The sequence below is a fragment of the Phyllostomus discolor genome, chromosome 1, assembly GCF_004126475.2.
Source record: "Phyllostomus discolor isolate MPI-MPIP mPhyDis1 chromosome 1, mPhyDis1.pri.v3, whole genome shotgun sequence".
In the NCBI taxonomy this organism is placed as follows: Eukaryota; Metazoa; Chordata; class Mammalia; order Chiroptera; family Phyllostomidae; genus Phyllostomus; species Phyllostomus discolor.
In genome coordinates, this window is record NC_040903.2 from 63788254 (window position 1) to 63811866 (window position 23613).

Below are 23613 nucleotides of genomic sequence, written 5' to 3' on the forward strand. Positions count from 1 at the left end.
CTAGAGGGAACTTTATAACTTTAAATGCTTAAATTAGAAAAGAAGAAAGACAAAGTCAATGATATATCATTCTACCACACAAAGTAAAAAATAAACAGAAAATTAAATACAAAGTGAGTAGAAGGAAGGATACAAGAGATAAGAGCATAAATAGTAGGGAAAATCATAAAGCCATGGTCATCAATCACTGCCAGTTTTTTTACTTGTGGAATTTGTGCTTCCTGTTCATGCAAACTTTAGCTCTGTCAGAACACATTTTTCTTGAAGAGAATACACCAGAGAATATTTCCACTGAACTTGAAGCTGTTACTACCACCTTGTCACTTGAGCTCCTGATACCAATGAATGAACCAGTAGAGAAAACTTACAATATTAGTAGGAGTAATTGTCACTGGTTACCATGGAAGTTAGGGTTACTGCTACACAACGGAGTAAGCAAGGAACATATCCAGAAGCCTGGGGATTCCTTGTAGCATCTCTTGGTGCTTCCATGTCCACTGACAATGGTTACCAGGCAACTACAGGAAACATAGCCTAATGGGGTCACAGCAGATCTCTCTGTACAGCCTGAATTGCTTTATGCGGAAAGAATGCCAGGGCATTCTGTTGCCTGCCGATGAGGGGAATCAAGATTGGGTGCTACAGGAGAGAGCTGATGAGCATCAAATATGGCCTCAAGATCGTCAGGGTTTGGAGCTGGCTCCACTATTTTGTATTAAGTCTTTGTGGAGTTTTGCCTGGCTACCACCATGATAGATGGGACTTCCAAGTAAAGGAGAACATGTGCATATTTGAGTGGTGGAAAAGGGTCAGCTGTTAATGGACCTCACTCTCATGCTATTTTATATTCTCTCAGCCCCATCTCTTACCCTAGCCACATTAGCAGAGATCAGTTCCAAGAAGGTGCTGCATAAAGCCTTGCTTCAGGCCCACACTACATTCCTCTTTCTCCTGTCCTGGGCTTCTCAGACTTCATGGCAGGGAGCCACCATGGGAACTCCCTTGGCACTCAAGCATGTATAACCTGAGAGTATGGGGAATAATTCTTGTGGGGCCAGCTTTGAACAATGGGGACAGGAGCCCCCTCAGAAGGTCCTATGTTATGGATTCCCCCAAGAGTGATGGCCAATTTAATAAAAACACATTGTTTTTTTAACTTAAAAAATTTAAATTTAATTTTCGAGAGATGGGAAGGGAGGGAGAAAAAGAGGGAGAGAAACAGCAATGTATGGTTACCTCTCGCACGCCCCCTACTGGGAACCTGGCCCACAACCCAGGCATGTGACCTGACTGGATATTGAACCAGTGACTTTTTGGTTTGCAGGCAGGTGCTCAATCCAGTGAGCCACACCAGCCAGGGAAAAACACGTTGTTTTATTGACTTTTTATCCTTCTCTGTTTTACCTGATTTGCCCTCAGTCTTGCTCCCTGGGCTTACCTCCCAAATGAATTACCTTCACTCAAACCTTTGCCTTAGCTTCTGCTTAGAGAAAACCCAGTCTAGGACACCAATCTTTGTAAAAAGAATGAGTTTCCTTTGGCCACCCAGAGCTACGTTCATTCTTAACTTTCTTTAGAAACCATTCAATGCAACTGGGAGTTAGTGTGCTTGGATAAGGCAATACCACTGTGGCAGATTTCCAGAAGACTTTCTTCCTTGTTGATTTCATTGCTAATGGTCTCATTTTTGCCCCTAGTTCTTTTTCTTGTAGGACTTTGAAATAACACACCCAATTTCTTTGAAACAAACAAGGAAAGCAAAAATCTGGCTAATCTTTCCACATTAACCCTGCTGGTAAATTTCCAGGGTTTAGTAAATATCCCATGTATGAAAGTATTCCCCATTACCCTTTCATTGTTGTCATTTATTTTCTTTGCTATTTACAGAGTCATGAAACTTTGTTTTCTTTCCTTTAAATGCAAAAGACTATTTTCTTTGGCATAGCCCCAGAGTACAGCAACGGTTAAATTTGCTGCTGTGTGAAAGAGTCGAATTTGTTCAGAAGTTACACAAAAGGCCGTGAGAGCAGGCGACCTGGATTATAGGAAGTCACCCCAGGAAACTTGGAGTATTTTATTTTCTGTCTTTTTGCCAGAATGCTGCTTTTTCCCGGACCAATAGTAATTTTCAATAAGGTCAAGATTTATTCTAGTTGAATCTCACAGGATACCAGACATATTGCTTTCTTACAAGCAATGTCTTACCCTTACAAAATCAGGAGGAGAAATATTGAGGAGAAAATGATATATTTAACTCAGGGTTCTACATGACAAATGGCTCTTAACAATCTTCTCAGGTCAATCTTGGGAGAGTAGTTTCCCTAACAAAGAAAAAGGATTGACTACATACATGCACATCCATCACGCTTGAAGAGAGATTCAGACTGTGTAAAAAAAATAAACAAATAAATAAACGAACTTCAAAAGAATACAGCAACTTCCCCCAACTGACTCATGAAGAGAAATTAGAAAGCTGAAAATCAGGAGGTTCAAGAGTGAATGTGAGGACTTATATAGAGACACCATAAACAAAAGGTACCTTCCAACATTCAATGATGGGTGGACAGTGTGCTTTTGAAGTGACAAAAGGCTAGAAATCCAGATTTCCCAAACTGGAAGGATCAAAGGATTATGTATATTGACCATGGGTTGAGGATTTGGGTTCAGGAAAGGGAGAGGGTAAAATCTGCCCCAATTTTAGCTATCTTCACCAGCAAGATCAAGAACTTTCCTGAGTATCATAAATAACATGTAAGTACATGTATAAACATGGAAGTACATTCTGATGTTTACTCATCTATTTGAATCTTATGAGAACTAAGAAAAACAACCATGGACAGATAGGTCAGTTGGTTAGAGCCTCATCCCCATACACCAAAGTTGTGGAAATTCAATTCCTGGTCAGGGCACATATAAGAAACAACCAATTAATGCGTAAATAGGTGGAACCAGAAATTGATGTCTGTTTGACTCTCTCTCTCCTTCCTTCCGTTCTCTCTCTGTCAAATCAGTAAATTTAAAAAAAATGAAAGAAAAGCAATCAGAAAGGCAGAAGCATTTACAAAGGAATGTAAAATGGTGGTGTTCACTTGAAGTGTTCCTTTATTAAATTTTACTTCAAGAACACAATATTATTCTAATTCTATCAGCACAGGTTCCTGGCTTCTAGATTTTTTTCCCTTATGAAACATTTCTTTTTATTTACTTCCAGGACAGTACCTGGATTCTGCCACATCCTTAGCCCATCCCAATGGTCCTGTATTCCATACAGTATCTTCAAGCTTATTCATTTTACCTTCACTCAGGTTAGTGTTCCATTGCTTCTCAGTATTAAATATTTCTTTTGGTAATTTATGTCATTTTTATTTACCTTATTCCAACTCATGAGAAGGGATTATCATTATGACTTTCACCTTGAGATATTTAAATTATAAACAAGTTTAATAGAAAATGACCTTAAAAAAGACTGGCTTACCTAATGAAGACCAGAAGTTAGAAGGCAAAAAAAAAAAAAGTAAAATTTCCCAGGTTTAATTTTTTCATAAGATTATACAGGATGAAACCTGGTGACTGAATTGTCGTTGGTGTCAGCAAAGACCCCTTTAGGGAACATAGGTTACAATTCTAAAGATGCATACTATGACAATCTTATGTCACCACATGGTAACCATCTGGCAATTACAGCTTGAAGAGAAAATCATTATTTTAAAAATACTGTTGGTTAATTAAGTCAAACAGCTATTTAATGCAATTACAAATTTGGTTGAATAAATTTCCAATGTATAAATGAAATAGCTAGCTATCTAACGAAACTTGTTATTTTTTATCTAGAGGTACAGGCATCATATACAGATACAAAGCCAGAACAGAATCAACTGATGATCACTTTTTGGCTATTATAAAGGTTTCATTCATTCAACTTCAGTTCACTGAAAGAATATCAACATTTTCTGTGTCTCAAATTCTATTTCTTCTTCCTGTAATTTCCTTTCTTGGATTACACAGAATATTTCTTTAATCTTTTATATTGTTATCTATATTATTCTTTTCTTCTCCCCATCTATCCTTTCATTTTAATGCTTTTTCCCTGTTTTATATTTTCAGTGTTTAGAAGAAGAAAATGGAAAAGCCCCAAAGCTTACCATTTCCACCAAGGATAAATATAAGAACATCCCAGCAGTAACTGTCAGGATCCAATTTTGAACACAAGGATCAGTTGATACTGAGAGGCCAATATACAGTCCTATGAAGGCAGTTAGAGCGCTTATAAAATTCATCAGGATGGCAATTTTAATAGGAAGTCCAGAGCTTAGCAGCACAGCAAAGTCTCCTGAAATTTAAGGAAAGAGAAAATATAATTATCAATTAACTGATGATGGCTTTGGTAGAGTAATATGCTATTAGGTTGTTTCAAATGTCAGCACCTGGGATCAATTTTATAAGTCAAACTGAAAGGTCAAGTTAGAAACCATTTTCCTAGATTTCTCTAGGATTCATAGCTAACTCGCTATGCAATTAAGAAGTTACATTTCAAGAGTTCTATTCCTTTTACTGCTCCCAAAGATAGCATACACAGAAAACTGTGACATACTCTTTAGTTTCTGACGTCCTGTGGTCTTGTGGCATTTTCAGTTTAGATAAATGCAAAATAAAGCATTTGCTATCCCAGGATTTCTAAATCTTTTTCCCTGAAAACTTGTCAAACAAAATCACAAGGTAGTAAACATGATGTGGGCTTTCATTGTTTGCTTATCGGAACTGCTTTGGGAAAAGAAAACCACTTAATGTGAGATTTTAAGCTCATTGCCAAAGTTGACTAAGAAAACAAAAATTTCCTTTAGAAAATGTATTAAGATCTTAATGATTTGAGAACATCACATTCACTCCTTTCCCCCAAGAAAAGAATGGCCTATTAATCTGAGAGCCTCTATTTCTTAGTTTTGGGGATTGAGACAAGGCTGAAATTCAATAAAGACAGCCTAGGGACTGAGTTTGCTAGCTCCATTGTATAGCTGGTCTATAAACAGATCTTAATGCATCTTTGCTGGCCTGCCACAGATGGTCACACTCCTCTGAGGATTTACTATAGTAGCTTAAAGCGGGACCATAGGATAGGGCACCCAAACTAGGCACATTTCAATGGATTCAGGAAGGATGTTCAACAAACTGCTTCAGTAGGGATGGGTCAAGGATGAGCTGGCAATAGGACTTCTGACAATAGACACTAAAGACAGAGGAGAAGGTTGGCCTAAGAGGGCAATGAAGGTCTGAAAATGAGAACAGAAAGAATAATAGCCAGAGCCCTCTCTCTAGGGTATGTGTGTGCCTAGGGCCAGCCTCTACTATTTCTGGGTCTGTTTCATTAATGTATATTCTATCTCATCTTGATTTCTGGGAGGCAGGATTTGAATTACAGGGCTATTAAGATTATCCAGATAAAGAGTCTTATGTGCATCTGCTACCAAATGCCTGTCATATCAATTTTACAGTTGGCTTTGGATATCTTGCATAAATCCGGTTGATGAAACCATGGTATGGCTTTAATTTAAACGTTACTTTATCTCATTGACCTGTTTGCTGGCATAATGGGTAAAATTCTTCTCTTAATGTTTTTCCCACATTTGCTATGCAGATTTTAAAATTCTTGCCAAAGTTCTCTAGAGGGAATTTTCTCTAATGACTTTCTCCCATATAGAATTCTCCAGAATATAAAGAGTCGCTTCTGGCCCTGGGAAACCTAACAGTCTAACTAAATTTTACCCCAAGGTAAAGTAATTTTTGCTAGTTCTCTTCTGCTTTTACAAATAAGCTATGGAAGAAAAGTAGTCACCTTTTTATCATAGTTTAGAAAAGGAAGTCTAGGAAACCATAGCTAGAAATTATTATGATTGTCTCAACAAGCAGAAAACAGTGAGTCTACTGTCAGACTCACCCATTTCATGTGGAATCTCATGACACAAGATAGCAATTGTTGTGGTTACTCCAGACTCAGGCGAAGACGAGAAGGCTGCTCCTATGACAAGGCCATCTGCGAAGTTATGCAGGCTGTCCCCAACTAGCACCATGATTGCTAATAAGCGAATGGGTTTGCCTAAAAAATCAGATAAAGGTGTGAGAAGCATGAACAGAGCACTAACTGTTTCATGTAACCCTTCCAACCTGACCAACTTTCTCATCCACCTTTGACATTCTTAAAAAGCTTCAGATTAAGTAACCCCACTGTGTTTCAGCTTTCAAAATAAGTCAGGACTGGAGGCAAATATGGTCACCAATGTGCTTGGATGTATGGTCACTGCTTTTTAGTGGATCTGACTAATAATGAGATGAATTGTACTTGGTATTCACTATTTTACCACCTTGCTGAGCTGTGCCAAAAAAAAGGGAAAAAATAAAAATAGTATTGTTATAACCTCCCAAAATACCAGCAATGACCTTTGTAAGGCATTTTAAGATAATTTAATATCCTCCCTGCATTAAAGTGGAGCCTATTTTACAAAACAGTTCCCTCTGAGCCATGCTGTTCCTCGTGTCAACCTGCAGGCACGTACTCCCTGCTAGTGTGTGCCTGATTACGCTGATCACCCTGACAAAGTGCCTCGTTTACTCACCAGTCGGGGCCTCAACAGAGCCACTTCCAACTCTGCTGATCCCAAAGCTAGCTTTGGAACAATTACTTAATGTTCTTATCTTTCTGAAAATAACTTTCAGTACTAGACCAGCTAGACATTGAACAAAATAAAGAGAAGCTGTTTTCATGGGATTCATGCACATTACATAATATGCATGACCTGATCGGTGAAGAGTCAGTAAACTAGTTTAGATAATAATGGGCTTAATTAATGAAATAATTTAGGTCATAACTGGGTCAAGTTTTTAACACACAGAATTTCTTTTTTCAAAAACTTAAGCTTATATGTTCGTATAACCAATTACAGAGTTGAATGACTATACAAAAGGTATTTCAGAAATAACATTTATTCTGACAGTAAACAACCTAGGTATATCATTTGATAAGAAAAGCCATTCAAATCAATTGCCATAGTCTAAAAACTCATTAACCACTCAGTTGTTCTATACTGTGTGACAGGTCTAAATAGTAGCTGTTATTACTGATAGAATTGAACACAGTATTCTAATGATTTTACACTCAAAAATAGGAAGAGAACCTCCTGGTTTCTGTTCCATGGTCTAAGATCGCAGGGGGACTGTATTATGGTATGGTTTCCTGTCTTATATGGGGGGTATAATATGACTCATTTCATACCCCACACCATGAAATACATAACTCCAGTTGAGTGAACAGAAGACACAGCCTAGACTGTCACCCAGGAGAGAGATGTTTTGACTACGTTTCAAAGATTTCTCATGCGTTTTGCTTCTAAAATTTAGAACTGTCATTGTGAGACTGACTTACATCCTTCTTGTGGTTTAATAATTCATTTTATTTTTATTAAAAATAAAAAGATTCCAGGCAACAGTCATAAAAACACAGACTATATGTCAAATTATTGAATTCAGGGAGTTCTTGTTGGCTTTGTCTGGAAGCTCTTAGAATCTAATAGTACTAGCAGGTCACTTAGCTGTTCCTGTCACTTTTCAGAAATAAAGCTCTTCTTTGTGAAAGTATAATAAAATGAAATAATTTCAAGTAATACATTGGACAATATTGTAGAATGCAAATAAGTTATAATTTCCACATGCCCACATGTAGTATTGATATTAATAGCTTATATTCAAATGGAAACTTTTTACCCAAGTTGTATTCTGCTAAGAAACAGTGAGGCCTATTTTTGTTTTATGTTATTTTATTTTCTTTCGCTATGGGTTTCTAAATGTCAAATCATGGACATGTAACAAGCCACAAGGCAAATATACGTTTTTGCATGTAAGCCACAAGGAACACATTGTGCATATTGTTTAAAATAATTAAAAATTATTCAACAGAGGGTAAAACAGGTGTTCACTGGTAATTTAATATACTCATTACAGAATTATCATTAATATTTACCTTTCCTTATGTATCTGGCAGTCATATTGAGTTCCACATTTCTGAGTTCCCAGAGATTTTCCGTGGTGAAACACGGGCTGGACCTTATATCATTTTGCTTTTTGTTTATTTAAATCAGACTGTGGATAGGATTTTCACATCCTGTCTTTTGAAACACAAGCTGAACTCTACCAATGAGGTAATATGAAACAAGTAATCAAATATCTGAAGTTAATTCAATATGTGCCTGGCAAAAGGGCAGTTGAGTAATTGAATTTGGGTTGGTTCACTATTCCTTCTGTATGCCAACCTTGATATCTGAAGTGGAAAGATATGAAGCCTACAAAATATTTAAATAAGACCATCATTACTCCCTGATCTGGCATCTGCTCCTTGGTCTTAATTTGACTGAGCAGATCCTTTTTGCCTCTTGCTTTCTTTCAAAAACAAAAACAAAGAAGTGTCTTGTTGTTGGCCTACCAAGTGCCAGGCATTCTAAAATGTCTCCTGGAACTGAAGATTTAGAAGAAAAAAAATTGTACTATCAATGTCCAAAAAGCAGAATTGGTTGGACAGACTATTTACTTATATATTTTAAATCAAATAAATCACAGGAGTTAATATATCCAACACATTTAGAATAGTGATTGACACAATCATGCTTGTTCTTATTTGCATTTATACCCCCAACCACACTGCACACTAGAGATAAAGACCATTTGTGTTTTTATTCTCTCATGCATCAGTGCCTGAAACAGGACACATTTTCAAACCTGTCTTGAATGACAAAAATGTGAGAAAACACATGGATGCATGCATTAATGAATGGTCACAAAGAAATCATCGACGCATTAGCATTTACTTAGTTCCTCAATGCTGTGGCTTACTGGCTATGTAATCCTGGGCAGTGACTTATCCTTTCTAACCATTGGTTTCTTTACTTGTATACTTTGAATAATAATTGTTCTTACTTTATTAAGCTATAGGAAGATTAAATAAGATGATTCATATCTAGTTTTTAACACTGTGCTTGGCATATAATAATTGTTCAATAAATGGTAGCTATTTTTATTATTGGGCAATAACTTATTGTAGAACAGGAATAATTAATCGTAGCTGCTTAACATTAAAACACTGAGAAGCATGTACCACAAAAAGATAATATACATGGGAAAAGTGGGGCAAAGATTCAGGAGCAACTGATGAAAACCAAGAGTCCAAAAATAAATAAATAAATAAATAAATAAACAAACCCTTTAAGAACTATTCCCAAATATAAGCAAAAAGAAATAAATTCTTATCCCAAACTGGTAAATTAAATTCAGAAATAGAGAAAGTCATAGAAATAAAAGGTTGGTTGAAAATTATATAAATAAATGAGTTATAGAATAAGGTGTGAATAATGAGGTCCCACTGATTTGAACTCCACCATCTTAAATGGCAATATGAAACAAATGACATAGACATTTGTGATCAGTTTTTAGTAGACAATGATAGAAGACAAAAAAAACCCCCCAAAAAACCAATGATGTCTTCAATCTTCACAGTGACAGGCTTAACCATCTTGTAAGCATGTAAGCATTATTTTAAAGGGGCTCTGATAACCACATATGTGTTTATAATAATTGACATTTTTAGAAGATCAGTTTTAAATTATTGGGGAAAATAGCATTTTTAAAGAATGGAGTAAACTTGATATTAATGGGTCATGAATGAAACGAGAAAGATTGAAAGATTGATGGAAATAATTCTTTATTAAAAATTCTATTGCAGAGATTTTAATAATGAAATGCTTACCCAATATGAAATTTATGACCCTTATTTTAAAGCAGACATAACCTTTTTCTGTGGCACTTCCTACAGTTAATGTTTAGTTGTTTCAATTAGTACTCACATTTTCTGTTGGAGGCTGTCGTACTGCCTATTGGAATTTCAGCTGCCTGGGAGTCTTCTGGGCCTTTCTATTGTCAATTAAAAAATAAACGATAACAGATAAGCAATAGTCATTATTTTTGTTGAAAAATGAAACATCTGAAGAGTTATATTAATTTTTAAGAGACAGTTTTAATGTTCTAGAGTAAGCTAGAACTTCTAAACTTTGTAGACAAACATAGAAGGTAGGGCTGGGAGTCTGCAAGCAAGGTTTTGGCACTAACTGCGTGCAGATGAAGACAGCACTCACATAGATCAGTCTCTCGTGGAGTGTGGAGGCGCTGTCTGTAGTGCAGACACCTAATTATGTAAACCTTTATGAAAGCCAAAAGTTGTAGAAAACATAGATTCTTGTTTCTTGACCTAATTTGGCTCTTCTATTGATTGTGAATCTAGAATTCATCTTCAGCTCTTTAAGCAGATCGTGTGCTGTGGATAGAGACCCTATGTCAACACCATACCTCGTTTCATTTGTCATGGCCTCATATTCTGATCTTGTTGCTTTACTAGTCAGTAAGAGTCTTGCCAATTAAGAAATAAGATCAATAGACTTAGAAAAGCAAATATAATCAATTTTTAAAGTTTTCTCATCCTTTCATATGACAGGGAAGTAAGATTTTGGTTTTTTTGGTTTTTTCATATTTTATTGATTTTGCTATTACAGCTCTCCCATTTCCCCCCCTTTATCCCCCTCTGCCCACCATACCCCCTCCCACCTGCATTCTCTCCCTTTAGTTCAGGTCCATGGGTTGCACATATAAGTTCTTTGGCTTCTCCACTTCCTATACCATTCTTAACCTACCCCTGTCTATTTTCTACCTACCATTTATGCTACTTATTCTCTGTACCTTTTCCCCCTTTCTCCCCCTCTCACTCCCCTGCTGATAACCCTGCCTGGGATCTCCATTTCTGTGATTCTGTTCCTGTTCTAGTTGTTTGCTTAGTTTGTTTTTGTTTTAGGTGTGGTTGTTAATGATTGTGAGTTTGCTGTCATTTTACTTTCCATATCTTGATCTTCTTTTTCTTAGATAAGTCCCTTTAACATTTCATATAATTAGGACTGGGTGATGATGAACTCCTTTAGCTTGACCTTAACTGGGAAGCACTTTATCTGCCCTTTCATTCTAAATGATAGCTTTGCTGGATAGAGTAATCTTGGATGTAGGACCTTGCCTTTCATGACTTCAAATACTTCTTTCCAGCCCCTTCTTGCCTGCAAGATTTCTTTTGAGAAATCAGCTGATAGTCATATGGGCACTCCTTTGAAGGTAACTGTCTCCTTTTCTCTTGCTGCTTCTAGGATTCTCTCCTTAATTTTAATCTTGGGTAATGTAATTATGATGTGCCTGGGTGTGTTCCTCCTTGGGTTCAAATTCTTTGGGACTCTCTGAGCTTCCTGGACTTCCTGGAAGTCTATTTCCTTTGCCAGATTAGGGAAGTTCTCCTTCATTAATTTTTTTCCAATAAGTTTTCCATTTTTTGCTCTTTCTCCTCTTCTGGTACCCCTATGATTCAGATGTTGGAATGTTTAAAGTTGTCCTAGAGGTTCCTAAGCCTCTCCTCATTTCTTTGAATTCTTGTTTCTTCATTCTTTTCTGGTTGAATGTTTCTTTCTTCCTTCTGGTCCAAACCATTGATTTGACTCCTGGTTTCCTTCCTGTCACTGTTGTTTTTCTATATGTTTTCCTTTATTTCACTTAGCATAGCCTTCATTCTTTCATCTAATTTGCGACCACATTCAACCAATTCTGTGAGCATCCTGATTACCATGTTTTGAACTGTGCATCTGACAGGTTGACTATCTCTTCATTGCTTAGTTGTATTTTTTCTGGAGTTTTGATCTGTTCTTTCATTTGGGCCACTTTTTATTGGTCTGGCTTCACCTGATATGTGGTAATAGGTGGAGCCCTAGGTGTTCACCAGGGCAGGGCAACCTATGTTGCTACGTTGTGACACCGTATGTGGGGGAGGGGTCCAAGAGGGAACAATGCTGCTTGCTGGGCTCTGGGCCAGCTTTCAGTCACTTCCCCTGCTACCCACAAGCAAATTGGGCCCTTCTGCTGCTGATTCCCAAGTGGGTGGGTTTGTATACATTCTAGGACCCTGTGGGTCTCTCCAATTAACTCTCCTGTGAGGCTAGGAATTTCTCCTGCCGCCACAACCCCCACAGATTTTTTGAGTCAGAGGTTTTGTGGCTTTATTTCCCCACACTGTGACCCTGGGTTGCGCAATCTATCTCGCTCCCCAGTGGTTCCTCCCAGTTTATCTGCATGCGAATGTGGTATCACCTGGTCCACAGCCACTGCCTTGCCATGAGTCCTCTCTGCCTCAGCTGCCTGACTCCACCCCTCCTACTGTCTGGATGAATGTTTCTTCTTTAACTTCTTGATTGTTGGACTTCCACATAGTTCGATTTTCTGGCAGTTCTGGTTGTTTTTTGTCTTTAAGTTTGTTGTTGTCCTTCTTTTGGTTGCATGAGAAGGCATAGTGTGTCTACCTACACCTCCATCTTGGCTTGAAGTCCAGGAAGTAAGATTTTGAAAGCGATGTCTATAATATGAGTTAAGATTACATGATTAATATGTTTCAGAGACTGACGCATAGCTCAATTTCTGGAAAATCACTTCCCCTCCCTGTGCCTCAGATTCTTATTCTGTTATGTGAAAAGAATACTTTAAATCTGTCTTTTGAACATATTATTTTAAAACCATATTTATATAATTCTATCATCCAAAGGTGTGGAGACTATGGGACAAATTTAATGTGAAACATAACCATCTTCTTTCAATGTAAAACAGTAAGTAAACTTGAAGTTAACATGTTAATGATAGCAGGTATCCAAAAAATGTAATGACAGGCAATTTTTTGGAAAATGATGCTGAGACGAATACCTGAAGGACACAGGGTTAGAGAAGGTAGACAGGCTTCCTGCCTGAAACTGGTGGATCTAGAACCCCCCACCATGTAATTTTTTATGTTACATCAAAATGCTGATTATAATAAAAATTCTCTATAGTTGCATTAAAAGATGAGTTCAAATATTTATTCCAGGATTTTCCCCCCAAAAAGCTATATAATGTCACACTCTGTAAAGGAATTTAGAAGCAAACATCCAAAATTCCTGGCTGATTGGAAAGAATTGTGAGTTTTCTTCCTGCCTGAACAAATAGTAATTGAAACAGTTTCTAAAGTTCATATTACTTCTATTTGCTTAAATTGATCGTACAGCTTAAGTAACAAAAGGAATGGTGAATATATCATTAGTAAGCCAGCCTATTCAAATGCAACCCAAACCCATTAAGTTAGCATCAGAGATTTTCTTATACATATTTTGGGGTTCTTTACCCTTCAATCAGACAGAAAGAATAGAGGTGACAATACAATGATTTTAAAACTGATTTCAGCCTGAACTTATCTTCTTTCCAACCATGAGTAAATTATCTTAGCAATAAACAAAATAAGAATTTTAAATAATTTTAAAGGAAATTTTTTTGAATTAGCTGTAGATCTGCAATCTATTGTCTGACTTATATTTTTCTGTGTTAACTTCTCTGGAATAGTTTACTTATCTCTACTCAGTTAGGAATCTATCTTTGAACAGTAAACCCTTTCCTAAGGTCATGGTTATAAGAGGCAAGTTTTCTATCTATGACATACTACTTTCATATTTTGCTCATCACCTCACTTGTTATTTTGAGAATTAGAATGGGAATATTGTTTTGAATCTGATTGGAGGTTGTGTTTTGAGAATCCATATAGATAATTTTGTCATGGAAAATTCAATGTAACCAAAAGCACTTACAATGAGACATCTCATTGGGCAGAACCAGTTCTCTCCCTTATTGTGAAATGGACACCCCGCTCCCAGATGCACTAAATCCATGTTTAGCTTATTTATATCCACCTACCCATGGCTAAGAATTATTCAGAATAGAAAACAAACAAAGGTCAACTGGTTCATGAAAACTTGTAAACAAAATAATTCAATTGCTGTATAGTATGTCAATCTAGTTCATACATGTTTCAAATGGGTGCTGATTGCAATAATTTGAATCTATGGCAAATTCTTTTTATACTTTAAAACAGCTTTTAAGTGCTTGGCGAAGTTTGCTAAACTATTTATCATGGTCAAGAATACAGGCAAGTCAGGAGTGAATTCTATATTTATCATACTGATTTTCATCTACTCAAGTAATAAAGGAAAGAAAGTAATCAAACCAACAGAAAATTTCAGATAAGTAACCTACCAACTGGATAGTTGAAGCAGATTGGCCTCGGCCTGACTGGTCAGAATTGAGTGCAAGATGGTGGGAATGTCCCACGTGCCCATTAACCAGTGGCATGCCCTGCTGGATGAGGATTGTTTAAAAATTAGTGCTGAAGAATAGAGAACACAAGTGCGGCCTTTGTCAATTCCACGGTTCTAGCTAACATTTTGCTCATTGGCCAAAGCAACGGGTGGCACAACAAGAGTAACGGAGACTCTCACTGTGAGGAGCATTCACTAAAACACCTCCCCTTAGAGAAGCAAGGACTGCTCTGAATTGGCATGCACATTCAGAATGCTTCAAACATGCAACTGCAAGAATTTTAAAAGACTCAAACAGTGGTGGTCATTATAATGCCTTTTTTATTTACTAAAAAATTAAATTCATTTTTTTTCTGATGGAGATACCAAAAGGATTATAACTGAAACTGTATTACAGCCTAAAACTGCTAAATTAAAATCTCCAGAAATGTATTAATCAATTAAAGCACTTGGAGCTTTTAAAATATCTACCTCTCAATATCATGAATCTTGAAATTATGTTCTTAAACTTATTTTAAGTTCCTTGACAAATACAATGGCAACCTAAATAAACTCTACATTTCAGATGTTCAGAATTTATTTTACTCATTTCTATCCTGGTTAAATTTCTCATGATTACACACAGATATGTTGGCTTTGTAATTCAGTTTTTTCAGTCCAGGAATGCTAATCTATTGTGTTTAAATGGTGATCTATTATTGTTTTTTCATGCTAATTGAATTAGGACCCCTTTTCTGGAGATTAATGTCCTAAATTAGTAGGTGAAGAGATTGAAGCTTGAATTTTCAATTTTGAGTTACTATGGCATTCTAGTTGGGGCCCTAGGCCAAAAAACAACCCTGCTTCATTAAAACAGAAACTATTTCACAGGATTTTGTTTAAAATCTATTTATTACAAAGATTTTCAAATATACAGAAAAGTTGAAAAAACTGTAAGATGAACACTCAGATACCTACTTCCTAGACCGGTGATGTTTTGCTGTGTCTATTTTTATTGCACATCTAGCCATCTACCTACTCTCTACCCATCCACAAAACCACCTACTTTTGATGCATAAAATAGAATTTTCTAACAAACTTGGAAATGATAATGAAGAAGTACTGACATTTTAAAAGACTACCAGTTTGACCTGAGTGCAGTCAAGAATAAGTAAAAAACCAAAGAGGACTACAGAGCCTCAGGACTTTGTAAAGAAAACTTGCTTTATTGAGTCTTTCATAAGTGTTTACCTTTTTAACCATCCCACCAAACAGGTCAACTGGGTTTTTTTTTTTTTTACATTTCATCATATATGTAGGAACTGATCAAATATAGGCCCGAATAAAAGCAATGATTCAAGTTAAATATATACATATATCACAAATACCATACCTGATTGTTTTGTTTTTATATTTTTAAATGCCCTTAAGGTAAACAATAATGGGTAATTTTGTGAATTTTCAGATTTTTATTTGCTTGTTTGTTTTTGGTTAGGAATTCAGAACACTGCTTGATAGCTAGGCCTGTGGGCCCCTTTATTATCAGACAAGAGATAGTCTGCTGTTTCTAAGCTAGCCGTGAAGGTCAAACAGCAGACTGTAACAAGTACATCAACAGGCCAGCAACAGATGTTTAAAAGATTAATAAGCAGATTTACAGGGAAGCTGCCAGTCAGAATGACTTGTGGATTCTGGAAATCAGGCCCTCATCCGTTACACAGACAACTTCATGAGGAAGTCAATTACTTTTGAATAAGTACTTCTGCAATGAAAGACGAATATTATGAGGCCCTAATGCAAAGGATAAATAAAACTTAAAATATACCTCGACACTTGGTGACACAAAAAGAACAAAACATTTTTCTATCAAGAAAAATCCATGGATGCCTCCAATTAGTCCCAAGAGTTTCCAAATGTGACCTTTGCTTTCATGGACATGTCCAGACTCTGAGGCTTCCTGCTTATGTAAACCGAGAACCTAAAACACAAACAATGAGAGATAGAGACATAAAGAAATAACGTGATGACTTAAAACACTAATTCAGAGGTCCAATATTGAATATACTCAACTCCATGACAACTCCTGAAATCACTAAAAGCCCAGTTTGCTTTTAGATACATAAATACTTCTACTGTAGGATTTAATCTTGACCAGATAAAATGGGTACAAGAGAAAAGAAGGTGGTGCCTGCTTATGAACAGATTAAAGCCTAAGCTTATTTCAGCAAGTGGCCTAAATTTTCATGCATTCTCAGTCCTTTAGCTGAATTTTTTAGGAGTTCAAAAGTATCTGTTTGTACAACAGTGCCTTATAGCAAGTCAATGTATTTTATATCCAGAACAAATATAAAGATACATTTCATCTGGGCTTTATTCCCCTCATGCCCCACTGCAATTAAAGAATACTTTTAATAAACATTCAGAGTAGTAAGAAATCTACCATAAAGACATTTTCCACTGAGTGCATCCTGTATGCCTAGCAATATATTCAGCAACCTGGGACAGAAGAGGATACAAGAAAAGCATTAGGAATTTTTCTCTACTTGACTCATCCCTTTGGTTGACTCATTCCATTGGTTGACCTCATGATTTCCTGTGAACTAGTAAATCATTATGTATCATATTCCTTCCACAGGAGAAGGCAGTTGAAGAAACTAGTTTAAGAAAATAGCTCAGTGGTTTCCACATTTTGGATGTTACCGACCATTAAAAAGAGGAAAAAGAAATTATATGTATATATATTGCATGTATTCATGTTCATATATATGTATGCAGATATTTATGTGTGTAAACATATATTCATCATGAGTACATACACTGATTTTATGGACATAACTAAAAACCGACATATGTTAGGAAACTTTTTCTTTTGGTAAAGGCATTAAAGGACACCCACCTAGTATCTGTAATTACCATTACTTCACAATACAGAGAACATTGTAATATCACAAAACGGGAAAAACCCACAATCTTGGAATAAAATGCAGACCTCTAAGTTGAATAAATTTAGCTAGTAAGAAAGGAAATAATGACAGTGGCATTTTTTCTCGTTTCCCTGTAGCCCTTTGAACACTTGTCATGTGTCGGGACTGCTGGTCCTTCCAGTTTTCCACCTCCCTTGCATCGCATCTTCCTCTTCCCAATAACTTCTGTCCTCTTTTTATTCAAGTGAAACAACTGCCTTCCAAATTCCATGAAACCTAGCTAATCATTTAAGTGCCCCTCTGTGACATATCTCTGCAAAGTCAGTTGAAAGCCCCACCTGCCCCAAATCCTCACCTGCTGCCTGGAGCTATGCCACCCCCAACCTGGGGAGGCCTGGGGAGCCTTGAGATTCTTTTGCTGTTTCCCAGGATCCTGGGAGTGAACAGCTCTGCAGCCTCTGCAGTGACCTAGAAAAGGCCTCAGCCACTGCCTCAAGCCAATAAGCCTTGAAATATTTCCAGAAAATTAGATTACAGAGGAAATTAAAACTAATAATGGTTTGTTTCATTTCTCCAATGCTCACTTTGCAATTTTCAGAACATCTAATAATTATTGAGCTTCTAAGCAACAAGAGTGACCCTGTAAGAAATTTCCAGAGGCCTGTGGAAAATTTCCATATCCATGGGAACTGTAGGATTGCAGGTAATAAACTGCTCCTAGAGCAGTGATTGTCCACCTTTGTCATCTCACAGAACACATAAACTAATTACTAAAATTCTGTGGCACATCAGAAATTTTATTTTTTGACAATATGACAAAAAATAGGCAAATTCTGATTCATTCACACTGGACAACTGTTGTTGTGCTGGCTGTTGTCATTTTTAATTTGACAGTCTAAGGGCAAAGAGGTCAGTGCCCCTGACTAAATAGTCAGGCATTGCATGTTTTCAAATTTCTTGTGGCACACCGGTTGAAATCACTGCTGTAGAGCAAGTACCAGAGCCAGGAGGGGGCAGGAAGAAACAACCTGCCACTCTCTCTGCCTGCCCCAACTTTTCTGTCATGCCTCACATTGGCTGGCCCTGGCCACCACCCAGCTACAAGGGAGCTGAGGATCTGCAATCTCCCAGGCCACAAAAGACAGCAGAGAAGGGCAGAGAATGAAACGGGTGAGTTGGGGGAGCACTGGAGAAAAACCATTCCCATGTCTTATAGCCCATTCACTTTTATTTACAGGTAATTTATAAATGCTCCCTGAATGTTTCTTAGTAGGAATCTATATCTGATCACCTTCTTAAAAATTTTTTCAAAAATAAGGATAACATAGGATCACTACAACGTCTGGTCATCTCCTTTCTCCCACAACTGCTTTGGGGGAATAATATTCATTTCCAAGGGAAACACTGACCATCGTAGCTACTTATCCAAGTTGCTGTGAAATTTTGCATAAACACCTCCACCGGCTAACCCTAAAGAGAAACTGGAAACACTCCATCTAAATCTGAAACAAAACAGCTTACCTGAGGGATCAGGTGGAGCAGAGCATCCCCAGAGAGGGTCCCAACAGCCAGGCCCACAAACAGCTGTAAAATGAGCCTGTAGCTCTCCTCACAGCTGTGGAACAGGAGCAGCGTGGTCCCCAGCAGGGAGCCCAGTGTGAGCAGCATCACGGCCACTGTGCTGTAGCCATATTCTGAGTTGGAAGGAGATCGTGGAGACAGTCAGTGCCTGTGACCCTCTGTGAGCACCTGAGCTAGTGAAACTGACGGAAGAGTGCGTCCTACAACACAGCTGGTAGGGCCATGAACTTGTATGTGGTCTACTGGGGAAAGGTTTTAGTTTTTAAGAACAGAATGAAAAGATTTTTATGAAAAAATCTTTCAAGTTACCCTGATGACCTCTTATTAAAAAATTGTTGTGGCAAGCAAGGACTTTGCTTACCTCCCACCTGCAAGAAATTCGTTTCTCTCGCCAGTAAACTACCATGTCTGTGGACAGATACTGGTAATGATTTCCATCCAATCACACGGAAGCCTTTCGAAGGCCAGGCAGCGGCACTACAATGGGAGTGTGCAGTCTGGGCCCATGCGGACCTATGTTCGCATTCAAAATGAGTACTTTCTTCCGGAAGTTCTCAAAAATGTTTGTAAGGTTAAAAGTGTTTATTATTCTCAATGACCAAAAATAAGTAATTGTGTTGGTAAAAACCGATCAATGAATGTGTAACGGTTTATAATACATTTGGACAGCCTACCTTTTGATTTATTGTAATAATATTTTATGATGTCTACATTTATTCTATGTTTCTGGCTTCTAGAATTAAAAAAATTAAGAAAGTACAATTTAAATTATTCAAACAAAAATATGTATGAGGAGAGAATGAATAAAAGAGGAAAAGAAGAAGAAAAGTTAACAGAGAGAAAAAATGGCTCTCAGAGTCAAATGATTGGGAGATAAAGAGTTATTCAAGTTTTCATTTTCTTTTGGCTACAGACATTCAGGGCAAATACTTTTGTTTTCTACTTACTTAGAAATTACTAACAAGCCATGGCAAACTGGTTTATAAACAATAAAGTAATTACAAAATTAAACTATCATTTCCTTGAGTGACTACATATAGGTAAATAGTAAGTTAAATCAATAATGTAGTTATACTATTAAAAGCCCATTGTAGATTTTAAGAATCTATCATCTTAAAGTTAGTTATAATGGAAAATAGCCTATTCTCATTATTTTTGTACTTTTCTAGGATGTTCACCCTCTACATTAAATTGTATTAATGATTCTAGCTGATAACATGATAATAGACTTGTGATTTTAAGATGACCTCTATGCTTTTAGTTTTTTTAAATGTATTGATGGCGGGGGGGGGGAGGACAGAGAGAGAGAAACATCAATTAGTAGTTCTGCTTATTTATCCTTTCATTGGATGATTCTTGTATATTCCCTGACTGGGGATTGAACCTGCAGCCTTGGAGAATCAGGACAATACTCTAATCAACTGAGCAACCAGGCCAGGGCTAAGATGACCTTTATTAAAGTATAAGTTCTAGATTATATAAGAGTTTAATATTAAAATAGAGTTGGTGATGTATTCAGAGAAAACTTTCAAACTGTGGTTTTCCCACTCTTATCACTATTCTTTCACTGCCAGAAATCCACTATACAATGGTTGTTATCCAATGGATACAGAGTTTCAGTTTTGCAAGATGAAAAAGTTCTAAAATTCTGTGGCACAATGATATGAAATACTTAATACTACTGAACTGTAGATCCTACACTTCCAAATAATTAAGATTATAAATTCCATGTGTTTTTTAACCACAATTAAATTTTAAAAAAATAAAATGGTTTGGAATGGTCATATACTACACCAGCCTAGAAGTTTTATCCTGTTGTAATTTAGTAAAAATGCCTATGTTATTTTAAAAATCCATAGAGATATTTAACAAGTATCATACCCCATTCTTCCACAAGTAGATTCTCTGTGGGAACGTCATTCTTCTCATGTAAGAAATAAAGACATCTGAAGTTTAATATGAGCACCTGGGTGCCTGATATAGTTCAAAGGTGCCACATTTTAGAGAGCTACAAAAGATCATAAAATGCCAAGAATGTACAGGAACAAATTAGGTTCTAACATTTCCGAGGCAAAAGGCAAAGTCTCAGGTTCTGAGATTCTTGTTTTCTTCTCCCCTTTGTCCTGAAGGCAGCTACACTGTGGGACTGGACAAAAATGAACGTTTCCAGTTTGGAGCTTACAGATGATTTCAGGGCCTCTGTGAGTCAGATTTCACCTACTCCCATATGGCAAGGGCAGCCTGATAACCATAAAATCTCTGACTTTTGTAACTAGCAAACTCTGCTAACTAACTTAGCACATCTTGACTGGACTCAGGTGACTTGCAGACAGGTGCTATGTAAATCTTTCTCATCATTACAATAGAACTTAACACAAGAATTAAATTCTGAGCCACTCCTGAGCAGCTAGCTACTTTGCGTAGGTCTGAAACTCGATTTATACATGGTCATAATGCTCTTTTCTGGAAACAATTGGAAGTGATACTTACAGATTGAGTTTTACCACACTGAACAATGTTTTCTTAATAATGTCTCCCTGTATCCTCCCCTCTTCATCTTGTATTTCCATAAAAAGGCCAATACAAGCCCTTCCCTTCAGTTACATAATGCAATATTTTAAATTGAGGACAGTAATGTTTTTCTAGTTCTTTAGTGAGCGTGATTTGTTTGAATTTTTCTTAGGAAGACTATTCCATAGAAGGGTCTAGAAGGTCATTAGAAAGCTAAAAACTTTTTCATGGATCTTCAGTTCACAAACCCACTCCCCAGTGGCCTGTAGGTACCAGACACTGTGCCACACAGTGGGAGCACAAACATGTTCGTGGAAGCTCCTGGGTGCCATGGTCTGTCTGCCTCATCCATCTGTGAGTCATCACTGACCACCAGGTGCTGAATTATTTAGCTGCTCACTGTTAATAGAGCTTTCTTCTTCTCAGAAAATGTGGAATTATGGATATTTTGGCCTGGCATGTTTTGTTCACCTAAAAATCTTCAAATTGAGTCTGTTGATGCCACAGAATCCACTGAGAGTTAGAAGTGAGTGGCCAAAAATTTCAGCTATTATAGGCACTGCAGACTATCTCAGACAGAAAGAAAGGTAGCTCTGAATATATATATTCAGCAGAGCTCACCCACTGCACTGGTCCAATGGGATACAGGTGAGTGGTACCTGCCTGCACTAGCCACCACCACTCTAGAACAGCCTCTTGGGTTTACCTCAGTGTGCTTTCATCTTTTTTTTTTACCTGTGCCATAATGTGTAAAAGGCCTGTAGGACATCACTGCTTCCCCACTGTGAGAATAAGAGATGGGCTCAGGGAAATAGAGATTGCTGAAGATCACAGAGTTGGCTAGGGGTAGAAGCCATGACTCACCTTCTGATTCCAGCATTGCGTACGTTCTCTCTCTAATACCATGCCACTTCTCAACTCTGCACTTTTAAGTTGGTCTATGACTGAGTCTCATAAAAGGGACAAAATCAATTTACATACTCATAAATTGTATACAAAATACAAATAGTCATTGAAAGTAGCATAGCACACTGGTTAAAAACAATGGCTCTGGGGCCACCTTGCCTGGGTTTGAATCCCAACTCCATCACTTACTACAGGTGTGTCCTTGGCAAGTCACTTAACCTCTTATGTGCCTTAGTTTCCTCATCTGTAAAATGGGGATAAAATCTAGCTCATAGCATCATTGTAAGGATGAAATGAGTCAATAAGTATCAGTTGCTTAAAACAGTGCCTGGTTTATAATAAGCACTCTGTGTCCATGGTTATGATTACATACATTAGGTGCATCCACTTTGTAAGGGAAAAGTCAGAACTTACTCTCCAGAGTGGTGGGCAGCAGGTTTTCTTGATGGTCCTTGGGCAGCTGGCAAGAGCAGCTGAGCAATTGTTGGATGATTCCCGGACTCATTTGCTTAAAGTCCTCCTTAGAAATAGGGGAGAGGCTGTTCTGTAGAAATATCTCCACCAGTTGCCCAGCAGAGAAGCAAGTCTGTATGGGAAAACCCCGCATTGTTACTAACTTCAGCACACAAACTCACCATCAATTGCCATTCTGGCTAAAGTGGATGCATGAAACCATATATATCATTTAGCATTTACATACCAGCTAGTTGACACAGCATTTGTCAATTGACAGCTCTTCTCCACAAAAACAATTGAAATAATTGCTTTTGCCTATTGATGTTTACCTAAATCTTTGCATTTTTTTATGTTGTATAGATATATTTATAAGAGAGAAGAATGATAAATTAATAGTATATGCAACAGGTCTCTAAAAATGCCACAAGGCATTTGTCCAACTTAGGAGTGTTGAGGGCTGATTTTGTGTATCAAAAATTATACTAAAAATGTCTAGTATATGGATGAGAATGGTACCTAGTTCCACTAGCACAAATGTATATCTTCTGTTGAAGTAAGACCGCAATACAATCTTTGTGAACTTTAGTTTCAATCAATAAACTATTTTTCTAAAATCAGTAATTTAAAAGGCTTGTCTTTTCAAGGTCTACTGTCTTCTTTCTGTCCCACTCTGCATATATCTATTACATTTCACAGTCTGGCTTTCTCTTTTTTAGAAAAATACATGGACACATAAGCTCCAACCCTGAAGTGAACTTTCAGTCCACAAACCCAAGACTGAGTTGATTCTGTAAGTCGTGATAGAGATCTAATGGTTCTGTGAAGCCACAGATGGACAGGCTCACTTGGGTCAGACATCCGTCTGATCAGTTTTGCCCACAAGATAGGGGGTGGGATCATGCTGCTCAAACATGGCTGCAGGCTCACTCCTGCAGGTGAGGAAGGCATTTCTCAGCAAGGAACTGGGCAAGAAGCCCAAAGGTTATCTACTACAAAAAGCAACAACATGAAACTTCAACTTGTGACTT

At 37.3% G+C, this 23613-nt stretch overlaps 1 protein-coding gene across 2 annotated transcripts in view; it reads right to left on the reverse strand.

The window, feature by feature from the left end:
• The window catches only part of SLC39A12 (solute carrier family 39 member 12), a 63114-nt gene that overhangs the window by 13557 nt on the left and 25944 nt on the right, over positions 1-23613 (reverse strand). The window contains exons 6-12 of one of the 2 annotated variants that reach the window (XM_028507632.2): positions 22544-22715; positions 18653-18825; positions 16033-16185; positions 14167-14265; positions 9882-9948; positions 5933-6091; positions 4143-4330 (exon numbers count right to left, since the gene is read on the reverse strand). In XM_028507632.2, the coding sequence (XP_028363433.1) occupies positions 4143-4330; positions 5933-6091; positions 9882-9948; positions 14167-14265; positions 16033-16185; positions 18653-18825; positions 22544-22715 (1011 nt within the window). Of the gene's footprint in view, positions 1-4142; positions 4331-5932; positions 6092-9881; positions 9949-14166; positions 14269-16032; positions 16186-18652; positions 18826-22543; positions 22716-23613 lie in introns of both variants that reach the window. The other variant, XM_036023706.1, reaches the window with a different exon arrangement.